Source organism: Bombina bombina, chromosome 1, assembly GCF_027579735.1.
Source record: "Bombina bombina isolate aBomBom1 chromosome 1, aBomBom1.pri, whole genome shotgun sequence".
Lineage (NCBI taxonomy): Eukaryota > Metazoa > Chordata > Amphibia > Anura > Bombinatoridae > Bombina > Bombina bombina.
The window spans coordinates 418,363,744-418,378,003 of record NC_069499.1 but is presented as its reverse complement, the minus strand read 5'-3'; the positions used below and the strand labels follow the sequence as shown (position 1 = coordinate 418,378,003).

At 41.3% G+C, this 14,260-nt stretch overlaps 1 protein-coding gene across 2 annotated transcripts in view; it reads left to right on the top strand.

Annotated features, from left to right (window-relative positions):
* The window catches only part of LY75 (lymphocyte antigen 75), a 1,208,875-nt gene that overhangs the window by 708,027 nt on the left and 486,588 nt on the right, over positions 1–14,260 (top strand). For both annotated transcript variants that reach the window (XM_053698349.1, XM_053698347.1), the window contains one exon: positions 10,422–10,618. In XM_053698349.1, coding sequence (XP_053554324.1) covers positions 10,422–10,618 — 197 coding nt within the window. The remainder of the gene's footprint in view (positions 1–10,421; positions 10,619–14,260) is intronic.

Genomic DNA, 14,260 nt, shown 5'->3' with positions numbered 1-14,260 from the left:
ACTGATTGCCAAGATCAAGCAGGAGAGAGCATCGGTGATTCTGATAGCACCTGCGTGGCCACGCGGGACCTGGTATGCAGATCTAGTGGACATGTCATCCTTTCCACCATGGTCTCTGCCTCTGAGACAGGACCTTCTACTTCAGGGTCCTTCCAACCATCCAAATCTAATTTCTCTGCGGCTGACTGCCTAGAGATTGAACGCTTGATTTTATCAAAGCGTGGCTTCTCCGAGTCAGTTATTGATACCTTAATACGGGCACGAAAGCCTGTCACCAGGAAAATTTACCATAAGGTATGGCGTAGATATCTTTATTGGTGTGAATCCAAGGGTTACTCATGGAGTAAGGTCAGGATTCCTAGGATATTATCTTTTCTCCAAGAAGGTTTGGAAAAAGGATTGTCAGCTAGTTAAGCGTCTGGCAGATGTTCCAGACGTTCAGGCATTTTGTCAGGCTTTAGTTAGAATCAAGCCTGTGTTTAAACCAGTTGCTCCACCATGGAGCTTAAACTTGGTTCTTAAGGTTCTTCAAGAAGTTCAGTTTGAACCTCTTCATTCCATAGATATCAAACTTTTATCTTGGAAAGTCATTTTTTTGGTAGCTATTTCCTCGGCTCGTAGAGTCTCCGAGTTATCTGCCTTACAATATGATTCTCCTTATCTGATTTTTCATACGGATAAGGTAGTCCTGCGTACCAAATCTGGGTTTTACCTAAGGTGGTATCTAACAAGAATATCAATCAAGAGATTGTTGTTCCATCCTTGTGTTACACAATCTGGACGTGGTCCGTGCTTTAAAGTTTTTACTTACAAGCTACTAAAGATTTTCGTCAAACATCTGCTTGGTTTGTTGTCTACTCTGGACAGAGGAGAGATCAAAAGGCTTCGGCAACCTCTCCTTCTTTTTGGCTAAGAAGCTTAATCCGCTTAGCCTATGAGACTGCTGGACAGTAGCCTCCTGAAAGGATTACAGCTCATTCCACTAGAGCTGTGGCTTCCCCTTGGGCCTTTAAAAATGAGGCTTCTTTTGAACAGATTTGCAAGGCGGCGACTTGGTCTTCGCTTCATACTTTTTCAAAATTTTGCAAATTTGATACTTTTGCTTCTTCGGAGGCTATATTTGGGAGAGAGGTTTTACAGGCAGTGTTTCCTTCCATTTAAGTTCCTGCCTTGTCCCTCCCTTCATCCGTGTACTTTAGCTTTGGTATTGGTATCCCACAAGTAATGGATGATCCGTGGACTGGATACACCTTACAAGAGAAAACACAATTTATGCTTACCTGATAAATTTATTTCTCTTGTGGTGTATCCAGTCCACGGCCCGCCCTGTCATTTTAAGGCAGGTAATTTTTAAATTTAAACTAAAGTAACCACTACACACTATGGTTCCTCCTTTCTCGGCTTGTTTTCGGTCGAATGACTGGCTATGACAGTTAGGGGAGGAGCTATATTGCAGCTCTGCTGTGGGTTTCCTCTTGCAACTTCCTGTTGGGAATGAGAATATCCCACAAGTAATGGATGATCCGTGGACTGGATACACCACAAGAGAAATAAATTTATCAGGTAAGCATAAATTGTGTTTTTTTTGTTGTAACACATAAAAACCTTAAAGGACCAGTCAATACAGTAGATTTGCATAATCAACAAATGCATGATAAGAAGACAATGCAATAGGACTTAGTCTGAACTGCAAATGAGTAGTAGATTTGTTTTAAATAAACTGCAAAGTTATGTCTATTTCCACTTCCCCTGTATCATGTGACAGCCATCAGCCAATCACAAATGCATATACGTATATGCTGTGAACTCAGTAGGATCTGGTGACTCAAAATCTGTAAATATTAAGACTGTGCACATTTTGTTAATGGAAGTAAATTGGATAGTTGTTTAAAATTGCATGCTGTATCTGAATCATGAAGTTTTATTTTGACTTGAGTTTCCCTTTAATAAAAAAAATAAAAAAATTATGTATTATCTTCTCCCTAAATGGATTACCATCCCCATAGCTGTGGGAATTCTGCCATCAGCCCTAAAACAGGTTGGTATATGAGGGGGGAAATTTTGCCCCATTGCAGTCCCACTTCTCTGGAGATTGAAATCCATCTGGAACATAAAAAAGTTATTTGTCAGCAAATATTCAATTGATCTTAAAAGGAATTGTTTAGTGGCTGGTTCATAACCACTTTGGAAATCAATATAGAACTCCACAGCAGTCATGCCCTTTATCATGCCGAAAATTTACTAATTCATTTTTATAAGGTTCAGTTGGATTTTTTTTTTATTTTATAAAAATCTCTATAATTTAACTGCCTTTTTGCTTCAATAATGTAGTCATCTTTATTTATCCGATGATCTTATTACTATATTTTCATCATTACCATTAAAGCCTGCCAATCTTTAGGTGTCAGATTTGAGAAATGTCTTTGTGATAGTTTTATTTAAAGTACAAACTTTAGATCTAGTTTGTACTGGATATAAATTGCTTTTCTTTTTGAATTTATTAAAATCAATATCCCTTTCATCAATTTGACCTAGTGAATCGTGTGGACTTTCATGTGAAAGATGCTTCAAGTCAGTTATAGTACATCATTCAGAAAATAAGTGCTCACTTCCTGGGTCCTGCTTCACTTTGTTATTAGTTTTTTTATTGTCATTTTCTGTTTGTGTCATCTCATCACTTTCCATAAAAAAATATTTACACAGTGTTTATTTGCAAACAAATTTATTGACATCTAAAATCGTTTCAAAAAGATTTAAATGATGAGATGGTACAAAATTTAATTTGTCTTGTTCCCCAGTGAGGTTAATTACATATATTTCTTGTTCCTGTGACCTGGTGACATATGTGTGCTGCAAATGTATCAATCTTAAGTAAACTTGTATAGAACCCACCTCGTCTTTAGTCATTGTTTGAGGACTCTAACTGCTTTGTAACTTATATGTGTTCATTGATGAGCATGTCGGGCGAGAAATACCGCTCTACCAAGCAGCAATTTCTGCAATAAATATCCAAGAATCAGCTATGTCAGTTTTCTTAGCATTATCAATTCTAGAGAGGACACTCCACAAGGATGTCCCTGATGAACCTAAGGCCTGAGGATTCGTTTTTCTTTTTTGCATGTGTTTGTTTAACTGGTGAAATTGCAGAGTGATATATAGCTTCAAAAAAGGGGACTGGGGATAGTGATCATGTGAACGTAGAAGGGATTAAAAGTTCTGTTATGTTGCGTGTTTTGCCTCCTCCTAACAAAGCCTTTTTTATTTTTGGCATTTCCAAAGTAAATGTTTATGTTTAAGTGTGTGTTTATAGTGTGGATGTGTGTAGTGCATTGTCTGTGTGTGTGTAGAGAGACTCAAAAAGTACTGCTCCCCCCCAATCTGCCGCACTAACCAAGTCCCTTGTTTGTCTAGGCCAAAAAATACACCCCTGGTTCTGCTTAATTTGATTAATTATTTGATTAGTTATTTCTTTTACTATATTTTTTACCTGCTAAAGAGTAAATCAATTTGAATCATGAAATAAAAAATGTGGTTTAAATATCCATTTTAAATGTTTGTAAAACTCTAATTTTGGTAAAGTACATTGCTCTCTGTATTGTTTCAATGTAAAATAAATAATTTGATTTCTCCAACATAGGTGTGTCCGGTCCACGGCGTCATCCTTACTTGTGGGATATTCTCCTCCCCAACAGGAAATGGCAAAGAGCCCAGCAAAGCTGGCCACATAGTCCCTCCCAGGCTCCGCCTACCCCAGTCATTCTCTTTGCCGTTGCACAGGCAACATCTCCACGGAGATGGCTAAGAGTTTTTTTGGTGTTTAAATGTAGTTTTATTCTTCAATCAAGAGTTTGTTATTTTAAAATAGTGCTGGTATGTACTATTTACTCTGAAACAGAAAAGAGATGAAGATTTCTGTTTGTAAGAGGAAAATGATTTTAGCAACCGTTACTAAAATCGATGGCTGTTTCCACACAGGACTGTTGAGATGAATTAACTTCAGTTGGGGGAAACAGTGAGCAGACTTTTGCTGCTTGAGGTATGACACATTTCTAACAAGACTTGGTAATGCTGGAAGCTGTCATTTTCCCTATGGGAACCGGTAAGCCATTTTCTTAGTTTAGTATAAGAATAAAGGGCTTCATTAGGGCTTAAAAAACTGGTAGACATTTTTCTGGGCTAAAACGATTACTTTACTAAGCATATTTGGCAGATTATAACTATTAATAGTTATTATAATCTTGGGGATTGTTTTAATAAAACGGCAGGCACTGTATTGGACACCTTTTTCACTGGGGGCCTTTTCTAGTCATAGGCAGAGCCTCATTTTCGCGCCACTAATGCGCAGTTGTTTTTGGAAAGCAAGGCATGCAGATGCATGTGTGAGGAGCTAAGAACCACTGAAAAAGCTTATAGAAGGCATCATTTGGTATCGTATTCCCCTCTGGGCTTGGTTGGGTCTCAGCAAAGCAGATACCTGGGACTGTATAGGGGTTAAATGTAAAAACGGCTCCGGTTCCGTTATTTTAAGGGTTAAAGCTTTCAAATTTGGTGTGCAATACTTTTAAGGCTTTAAGATACTGTGGTGTAATTTTGGTGAATTTTGAACAATTCCTTCATACTTTTTCACATATTCAGTAATAAAGTGTGTTCAGTTTAAAATTTAAAGTGACAGTAACGGTTTTATTGTAAAACGTTTTTTGTGCTTTGTTGACAAGTTTAAGCCTGTTTAACATGTCTGAACCATCAGATAACGATGTTCTATATGTATGAAAGCCAAGGTTTCTCCCCATTTAAATATATGTGATAATTGTGTCATAGTGTCCAAACAAAGTAGGGACAATTATGCCATAGATAATGATATTGCCCATGATGATTCCTCAAATGAGGGGAGTAAGCATGGTACTGCATCATCCCCTTCTGTGTCTACACCAGTTTTGCCCACACAAGAGGCCCCTAGTACATCTAGTGCGCCAATACTTATTACCATGCAAACAATTAACGGCTGTAATGGATAATTCTATTGCAAACATTTTATCCAAAATGCCTACTTATCAGAGAAAGCGCGATTGCTCTGTTTTAAACACTGAAGAGCAAGAGGACGCTGATGATAACTGTTCTGACATGCCCTCACACCAATCTGAAGGGGCCAGGAGGGAGGTTTTGTCTGAGGGAGAAATTTCAGATTCAGGGAAAATTTCTCAACAAGCTGAACCTGATTTTGTAACATTTACATTTAAATTAGAACATCTCCACGCACTACTTAAGGAGGTATTATCTACTCTGGATGATTGTGACAATTTGGTCATTCCAAAGAAATTATGTAAGATGGACAAGTTCCTAGAGGTTCCGGTGTCCCCTGATGCTTTTCCTATACCCAAGCGGGTGGCGGACATAGTAAATAAGGAGTGGGAAAGGCCCGGCATACCTTTTGTTCCTCCCCCTATATTTAAGAAATTATTTCCTATAGTCGACCCCAGAAAGGACTTATGGCAGACAGTCCCCAAGGTCGAGGGGGCGGTTTCTACTCTAAACAAACGCACTACTATTCCTATAGAATATAGTTGTGCTTTCAAGATCCTATGGATAAAAAGTTAGAGGGTTTAAAAGATGTTTGTTCAGCAAGGTTACCTTCTACAACCAATTTCATGCATTGTTCCTGTCACTACAGCTGCGTGTTTCTGGTTCGAAGAACTAGAAAAGTCGCTCAATAAAGAATCTTCGTATGAGGAGGTTATGGACAGAGTTCAAGCACTTAAATTGGCTAACTCTTTTATTTTAGATGCCGCTTTGCAATTAGCTAGATTAGCGGCGAATAATTCAGGGTTTGCTATCGTGGCGCGCAGAGCGCTTTGGCTAAAGTCTTGGTCAGCGGATGTGTCCTCCAAGACCAAATTGCTTAACATCCCTTTCAAGGGTAAAACACTGTTTGGCCCTGACTTGAAAGAGATTATATCAGACATCACTGGGGGAAAGGGCCACGCCCTTCCTCAGGATAGGTCTTTTAAGGCTAAAAATAAGCCAAATTTTCGTCCCTTTCGCAGAAACGGACCAGCCTCAAATTCTACACCCTCTAAGTAAGAGGGTAATACTTCTCAAACCAAGCCAGCCTGGAGACCGATGCAAGGCTGGAACAAGGGTAAGCAGGCCAAGAAACCTGCCACTGCTACCAAAACAGCATGAAGTGTTGGCCCCCGATCCGGGACCGGATCTGGTGGGGGACAGACTTTCTCTCTTTGCTCAGGCTTGGGCAAGAGATATTCAGAATCCTTGGGCGCTAGAAATAGTTTCTCAAGGTTATCTCCTGGAATTCATGGAACTACCCCCAAGGGGAAGGTTCCACAGGTCTCAATTATCTTCGAACCAAATAAAAAGACAGGCATTCTTACATTGTGTAGAAGACCTGTCAAGAATGGGAGTGATTCATCCTGTTCCATTAGGAGAACAAGGGATGGGGTTTTACTCCAACCTGTTCATAGTTCCCAAAAAAAGAGGGAACATTCAGACCAATTTTAGATCTCAAGATTCTAAACAAGTTTCTAAGGGTTTCATCGTTCAAAATGGAAACCATTCGAACGATCCTTCCTACCATCCAGGAAGGTCAATTCATGACCACGGTGGATTTAAAGGATGCGTACCTACATATTCCTATCCACAAGGAACATCTTCGGTTCCTAAGGTTCGCCTTTCTGGACAAGCATTACCAGTTTGTGGCACTTCCATTCGGATTAGCCACTGCTCCAAGGATTTTCACAAAGGTACTAGGGTCCCTTCTAGCGGTGCTAAGACCAAGGGGCATTGCAGTAGTACCTTACTTGGACGACATCCTGATTCAAGTGTCGTCTCTGTCAAAAGCAAGGGCTCATACGGACATTGTCCTAGCCTTTCTCAGATCTCACAGGTGGAAAGTGAACATAGAAAAAAGTTCTCTGTCCCCGTCAACAAGAGTTCCCTTCTTGGGAACAATAATAGTTTCCTTAGAAATGAAGATTTTTCTGACAGAGGCCAGAAAATCAAACTTTTAAGCTCTTGTCAGGTACTTCATTCTGTTCTTCTTCCTTCCATAGCGCAGTGCATGGAAGTAATAGGTTTGATGGTTGCGGCAATGGACATAGTTCCTTTTGCACGAATTCATCTAAGACCATTACAACTGTGCATGCTCAGACAGTGGAATGGGGATTATACAGACTTGTCTCCGACGATCCAAGTAGATCAAAGGACCAGAGATTCACTCCGTTGGTGGCTGACCCTGGACAACCTGTCACAGGGAATGAGCTTCCGCAGACCAGAGTGGGTCATTGTCACGACCGACGCCAGTCTGGTGGGCTGGGGCGCGGTCTGGGAACCCCTGAAAGCTCAGGGTCTATGGTCTCGGGAAGACTCTCTTCTCCCGATAAACATTCTAGAACTGAGAGCGATATTCAATGCTCTCAAGGCTTGGCCTCGACTAGCAAAGGCCAAATTCATAAGGTGTCAATCAGACAACATGACGACTGTTGCATATATCAACCATCAGGGGGGAACAAGGAGTTCCCTGGTGATGGAGGAGCACCCGGGGGAGTGGGAACTCCATCCGGAAATCTTTGCCCAAATAACTCAATTATGGGGCATTCCAGACATGGATCTGATGGCCTCTCGTCAGAACTTCAAGGTCCCTTGTTACGGGTCCAAATCCAGGGATGGATCTTCAACCTAGCTTATGTATTCCCACCGTTTCCTCTCATTCCCAGGCTGGTAGCCAGGATCAATCAGGAGAGGGCTTCGGTGATCTTGATAGTTCCTGCGTGGCCACGCAGGACTTGGTATGCAGACCTGGTGAATATGTCATCGGCTCCACCATGGAAGCTACCTTTGAGACAGGACCTTCTTGTTCAGGGTCCATTCGAACATCCGAATCTGGTTTCCCTCCAACTGACTGCTTGGAGATTGAACGCTTGATTCTATCAAAGCGTGGGTTTTCAGATTCTGTAATAGATACTCTTATTCAGGCTAGAAAGCCTGTAACTAGAAAAATTTACCATAAAATATGGAAAAAATATATCTGTTGGTGTGAATCTAAAGGATTCCCATGGAACACGATAAAAATTCCTAAGATTCTTTCCTTTCTACAAGAAGGTTTGGAGAAAGGATTATCTGCAAGTTCTCTGAAGGGACAGATCTCTGCTTTATCTGTTTTACTTCACAAAAGGCTGGCAGCTGTGCCAGACGTTTAAGCGTTTGTTCAGGCTCTGGTTAGAATCAAGCCTGTTTACAGACCTTTGACTCCTCCCTGGAGTCTTAATCTAGTTCTTTCAGTTCTTCAAGGGGTTCCGTTTGAACCCTTACATTCCGTAGATATTAAGTTATTATCGTGGAAAGTTTCGTTTTTTGGTTGCAATTTCTTCTGCTAGAAGAGTTTCTGAGTTATCTGCTCTGCAGTGTTCTCCGCCCTATCTGGTCCATGCAGATAAGGTGGTTTTGCGTACTGAGCCTGGTTTTCTTCCGAAGGTTGTTTCCAACAAAAATATTAACCAGGAGATAGTTGTACCTTCTTTGTGTCCGAATCCAGTTTCAGAGAAGGAACGTTTGTTACACAATTTGGACGTAGTCCGTGCTCTAAAATTCTATTTAGAGGTTACTGAAGATTTCAGACAAACATCTTCTTCGTTTGTTGTTTATTCTGGTAAAAGGAGAGGTAAAAAAGCAACTTCTACCTCTCTTTCCTTTTGGCTTAAAAGCATTATCAGATTGGCTTTTGAGACTGCCGGACGGCAGCCTCCTGAAAGTATCACAGCTCACTCCACTAGGGCTGTGGCTTCCACATGGGCCTTCAAGAACGAGGCTCCTGTTGACCAGATATGTAAGGCAGCGACTTGGTCTTCACTGCACTCTTTTGCCAAATTTTACAAATTTTATACTTTTGCTTCTTCGGAGGCTATTTTTGGGAGAAAGGTTTTGCAAGCCGTGGTGCCTTCCGTTTAGGTGACCTGATTTGCTCCCTCCCTTCATCCGTGTCCTAAAGCTTTGGTATTGGTTCCCACAAGTAAGGATGATGCCGTGGACCGGACACACCTATGTTGGAGAAAACAGAATTTATGCTTACCTGATAAATTACTTTCTCCAACGGTGTGTCCGGTCCACGGCCCGCCCTGGTTTTTTAATCAGGTCTGATGAATTATTTTCTCTAACTACAGTCACCACGTTACCATATGGTTTCTCCTATATATATTTCCTCCTGTCCGTCGGTCGAATGACTGGGGAAGGCGGAGCCTGGGAGGGACTATGTGGCCAGCTTTGCTGGGCTCTTTGCCATTTCCTGTTGGGGAGGAGAATATCCCACAAGTAAGGATGACGCCGTGGACCGGACACACCGTTGGAGAAAGTAATTTATCAGGTAAGCATAAATTCTGTTTTCATAGAGTGGGCTGGACAGAGAAGTTCCTTGGGCTGGCCAAGGGTGTGTCTGAAGGTATCTGCTAGCTCTCATTATATTCTTTATCCATTTTATCCCTGCAGGTCACACTGATTTATCTTGCCAACTGTATGTACAATTCACAATACACTTATTTAACTGACAGAAGAATAATTTAAATTAAACTAGAATCATCGCAAAGAGTTCCATTCCTTTATGTGGGAGGCAGCTCTCAGCTCTCTGGGACTTCCATGTTCAACACTTTTTTTTACTGCCTCTGTGAAGTCTGCACAGTAATATCACTCAAAAGCTGGAGAGTTTTTCAGAATTGGGTGCCTAATCAGTTTTCGTGGAAAAATAGTTAAAGGGACAGTAATGCCAAAATTAAGCTTTCCTGATTCAAATAAAGTTTTGAATGTTCCAAATGACTTCTAAAATCAAATTTGCTTTGTTCTCTTGGTATCCGTAGGTTGGCTCAGGAGCAGTAGCAGTACTACTGGAAGCTAGCTGCTTGATCGGTGGCTACACATGTTCCCCCAGAATTAGAAAAGAAAAATGGGTCTCATGTACCTTTAAATGTGTTTTTAAAGGGACACTGAACACAATTTTTTTCTTTTGTGATTGAGATAAAGCATGGAATTTTAAGCAACTTTCTAATTTACTCCTATTATCAAATTTTCTTCATTCTCTTGGTATCGTGATTTGAAATGCAAGAATGTAAGTTTAGATGCCGGCCCATTTTTGGTGAACAACCTGTGTTGTTCTTGCTGATTGGTGGATAAATTGATCCACCAATAAAAAACTGCTGTCCAGAGGTCTGAACCCAAAAAAAAGCTTAGCTCCCTTCTTTTTCAAATAAAGATAGCAAGAAAAATTGATAATAGGAGTAAATTAGAAAGTTGCTTAAAATTACATGCTCTATCTGAATCGCGAAAGAAAAAATGTGGGTTCAGTGTCCCTTTAAGTAAAATGTTATCTAGTAGCTCAAACACGTAGTTGTCTGACCCCTTCTTTTTTCTGTCTCATATTACAGCTTTTTCTGGAGGCTGTGTTGCAATGAATAGTGGGTCATCTCTTGGAAAATGGGAGGTCAAAGACTGCAAAACCTTTAAAGCACAGTCCATCTGCAAGAAACCATTAAAATCCCCTATGCCAGAAGAACCGCTACCAAAATTCGAGGGTGCGTGTCCTGAGGGTTGGCATACTGGATCAGACCTATATTGCTATAAGGTAATTTTATACTTTTTTTCCCTTATATATATATATATATATATATATATATATATATATATATATATATATATATAGATAGATAGATAGATAGATAGATAGATAGATATATACAAAAGGAAATTTATGCTTACCTGATAAATTGATTTCTTCTACGATACGACGAGTCCACGGATTCATCCTTACTTGTGGGATATTATCCTCCTGCTAACAGGAAGTGGCAAAGAGCACTACAGCAGAGCTGTATATATAGCTCCTCCCTTCTCTCCACCCCCAGTCATTCGACCGAAGGTATAGGAAGAGAAAAGAAAATCTAAAAGGTGCAGAGGTGACTGAAGTTTTGAAAAACAAAAATATAATCTGTCTAAAATGACAGGGAGGGCCGTGGACTCGTCGTATCGTAGAAGAAATCAATTTATCAGGTAAGCATTCATTTCCTTTTCTTCTACTAGATACGACGAGTCCACGGATTCATCCTTACTTGTGGGATACAATACCAAAACAACAGGACACGGATGAACGGGAGGGACAAGACAGATACCTAAACGGAAGGCACCACTGCTTCTAGAACTTTTCTCCCAAAAATAGCCTCCGAAGAAGCAAAAGTATCAAATTTGTAAAATTTAGAAAAAATATGAAGGGAGGACCAAGTCGCAGCCTTACAAATCTGTTCAACAGAAGCATTGTTTTTAAAAGCCCATGTGGAAGCCACAGCTCTAGTAGAATGAGCCGTAACCTTTTCAGGAGGCTGATGTCCAGCAGTCTCGTATGCCAGGCGGATGATGCTTTTCAGCCAAAAAGAAAGAGAGGTAGCCGTAGCTTTTTGACCCCTACGTCTTCCAGAATAAACAACAAATAAAGAAGATGTTTGACGGAAATCCGTGGTCGTTTGTAAGTAAAACTTCAAGACCCGAACCACATCCAAGTTATGTAACAGAGGCTCCTTCTTAGAAGAAGGATTAGGACACAAGGAAGGAACGACAATTTCCTGATTAATATTCTTATTTGAAACAACCTTAGGAAGGAATCCAGGTTTAGTACGCAAAACCACCTTATCAGAATGGAATATAAGATAAGGCGAATCACATTGTAACGCAGAAAGCTCAGAAACTCTTCGAGCAGAAGAGATAGCAACCAAAAACAAAACTTTCCAAGATAAAAGCTTAATATCTATGGAATGCATGGGTTCAAACGGAACCCCTTGAGGAACATTGAGAACTAAATTCAAACTCCATGTCGGAGCAATAGGTTTAAATACAGGCTTGATTCTGATTAAAGCCTGACAAAAAGACTGAACGTCTGGGACATCCGCCAGACGCTTATGTAGTAGAATTGACAAAGCAGAAATTTGTCCCTTCAAGGAACTAGCTGATAATCCCTTCTCCAATCCTTCTTGGAGAAAGGACAAAATCCTAGGAATCCTAACCCTACTCCTGAGTAGCCCTTGGATTCGCACCAATAAAGATATTTACGCCATATCTTATGGTAAATCTTTCTAGTGACAGGCTTGCGAGCCTGAATCAAAGTATCAATGACAGACTCAGAGAATCCCTGCTTAGATAAGATCAAGCGTTCAATCTCCAGGCAGTCAGCTGCAGAGAATTTAGATTTGGATGTTGGAATGGACCTTGAATGAGAAGGTCCTTTCTCAACGGAAGTTTCCACGTTGGCAGAGAGGACATGTCCACTAGATCCGCATACCAAGTCCTGCGTGGCCATGCAGGCGATATTAGGATTACCGAAGCTCTCTCCTGTTTGATTCTTGCAATACACGAGGCAGGAGAGGAAATGGTGGAAACACATAAGCCAGGTTGAACAACCAAGGTACTGCTAGAGCATCTATCAGTACAGCTTGGGGATCCCTTGACCTGGACCCGTAACAAGGAAGTTTGGCATTCTAACGAGAGGCCATCAGATCCAATTCCGGTGTGCCCCATTGACGAATCAATGATGCAAAGACCTCCGGATGGAGTTCCCACTCCCCCGGATGAAAAGTCTGACGACTTAGAAAATCCGCTTCCCAGTTCTCTACTCCTGGGATATAGATTGCTGATAGATGGCAAGAGTGAGCCTCCGCCCATCGGATTATCTTTGAAACCTCTATTATCGCTAAGGAACTCTTTGTTCCCCCCTGATGATTGATATATGCTACAGTCGTGATATTGTCCGACTGGAATCTTATGAATTTGGCCAAAGCCAACTGAGGCCACACCTGAAGCGCGTTGAATATTGCTCTCAGTTCCAGAATATTGATTGGTATTAGAGACTCCTCCTGAGTCCAAATACCCTGAGCCTTCAGAGAATTCCAGACTGCACCCCAGCCCAAGAGGCTGGCGTCCGTTGTCACGATTACCCATGCTGGCCTGCGGAAGCACATTCCCTGGGACAGATGATCCTGTGACAACCACCAAATAAGAGAGTCTCTGGTCTCTTGATCCAGACTTATCTGAGGAGATAAATTTGCATAATCCCTATTCCACTGTCTGAGCATGCACAGCTGCAGTGGTCTGAGATGAAAGAGAGCAAACGGAACGATGTCCATTGCCGCTACCATTAATCCAATGACCTCCATACACTGATGGCCGATTAATGGACTGAAGTGCTCGGCCAGTATTTAGAATCTTTGACTTTCTGACCTCCGTCAGAAATATTTTCATGTCTACCTAGTCTATCAGAGTTCCTAAGAATGGAACTCTTGTTAGTGGAACTAGCGAACTCTTTTCTACATTCACTTTCCAACCGTGAGTTCTTAGAAACGCCAACATGATGTCCATGTGAGATCTGGTCAGATGATAAGTTGAAGCCTAGATCAGAATATCGTCCAGATAGGGCGCTACTGCTATGCCCCGTGGCCTGAAAACCGCCAGAAGGGACCTTAGCACCTTTGTGAAGATTCTGGGAGCTGTGGCCAACCCGAAAGGAAGGGCCACAAACTGATAATGTTAGTCCAGAAAGGTGAACCTTAGAAACTGATGATGATCTTTGTGGATAGGAATGTGAAGATACGCATCCTTTAGGTCCACGGTGGTCATATATTGACCCTCCTGGATCATTGGCAAAACCGTTCGTATAGTCTCCATCTTGAACGATGGGACTCTGAGAAATTTGTTTAGACATTTGAGATCTAAAATCGGTCTGAAAGTTCCCTCTTTTTTGGGAACCACAAACAGATTTGATTAAAACCCCTGTCCCTGTTCTAGTTTTGGAACTGAGCAAATTACTCCCATGGTATAGAGGTCTTTTACACAGCGTAAGAACGCCTCTCTGTTTGTCTGGTCTACAGACAAACATGAAAGATGAAATTTTCCTCTTGGGAGAAAATCCTTGAATTCCAGCTGATACCCCTGGGACACAATTTCCAATGCCCAGGGATCCTGAACATCTCTTGCCCAAGCCTGAGAGAAGAGAGAAAGTCTGCCCCCTACTAAATCCGGTCTCGGACCGGGGACTGCCCCTTCATGCTGTCTTGGTAGCAGCAGTGTGCTTCTTGGCTTGTTTACCTTTATTCCAGGCCTGGTTAGGTCTCCAGACTGACTTAGATTGAGCAAAATTCCCCTCCTGCTTTGTAGCGGAAGAGGAAGTAGAGGGTCCTCCTTTAAAGTTTCGAAAGGAACGAAAATTATTTTGTTTAGCCCTCATCTT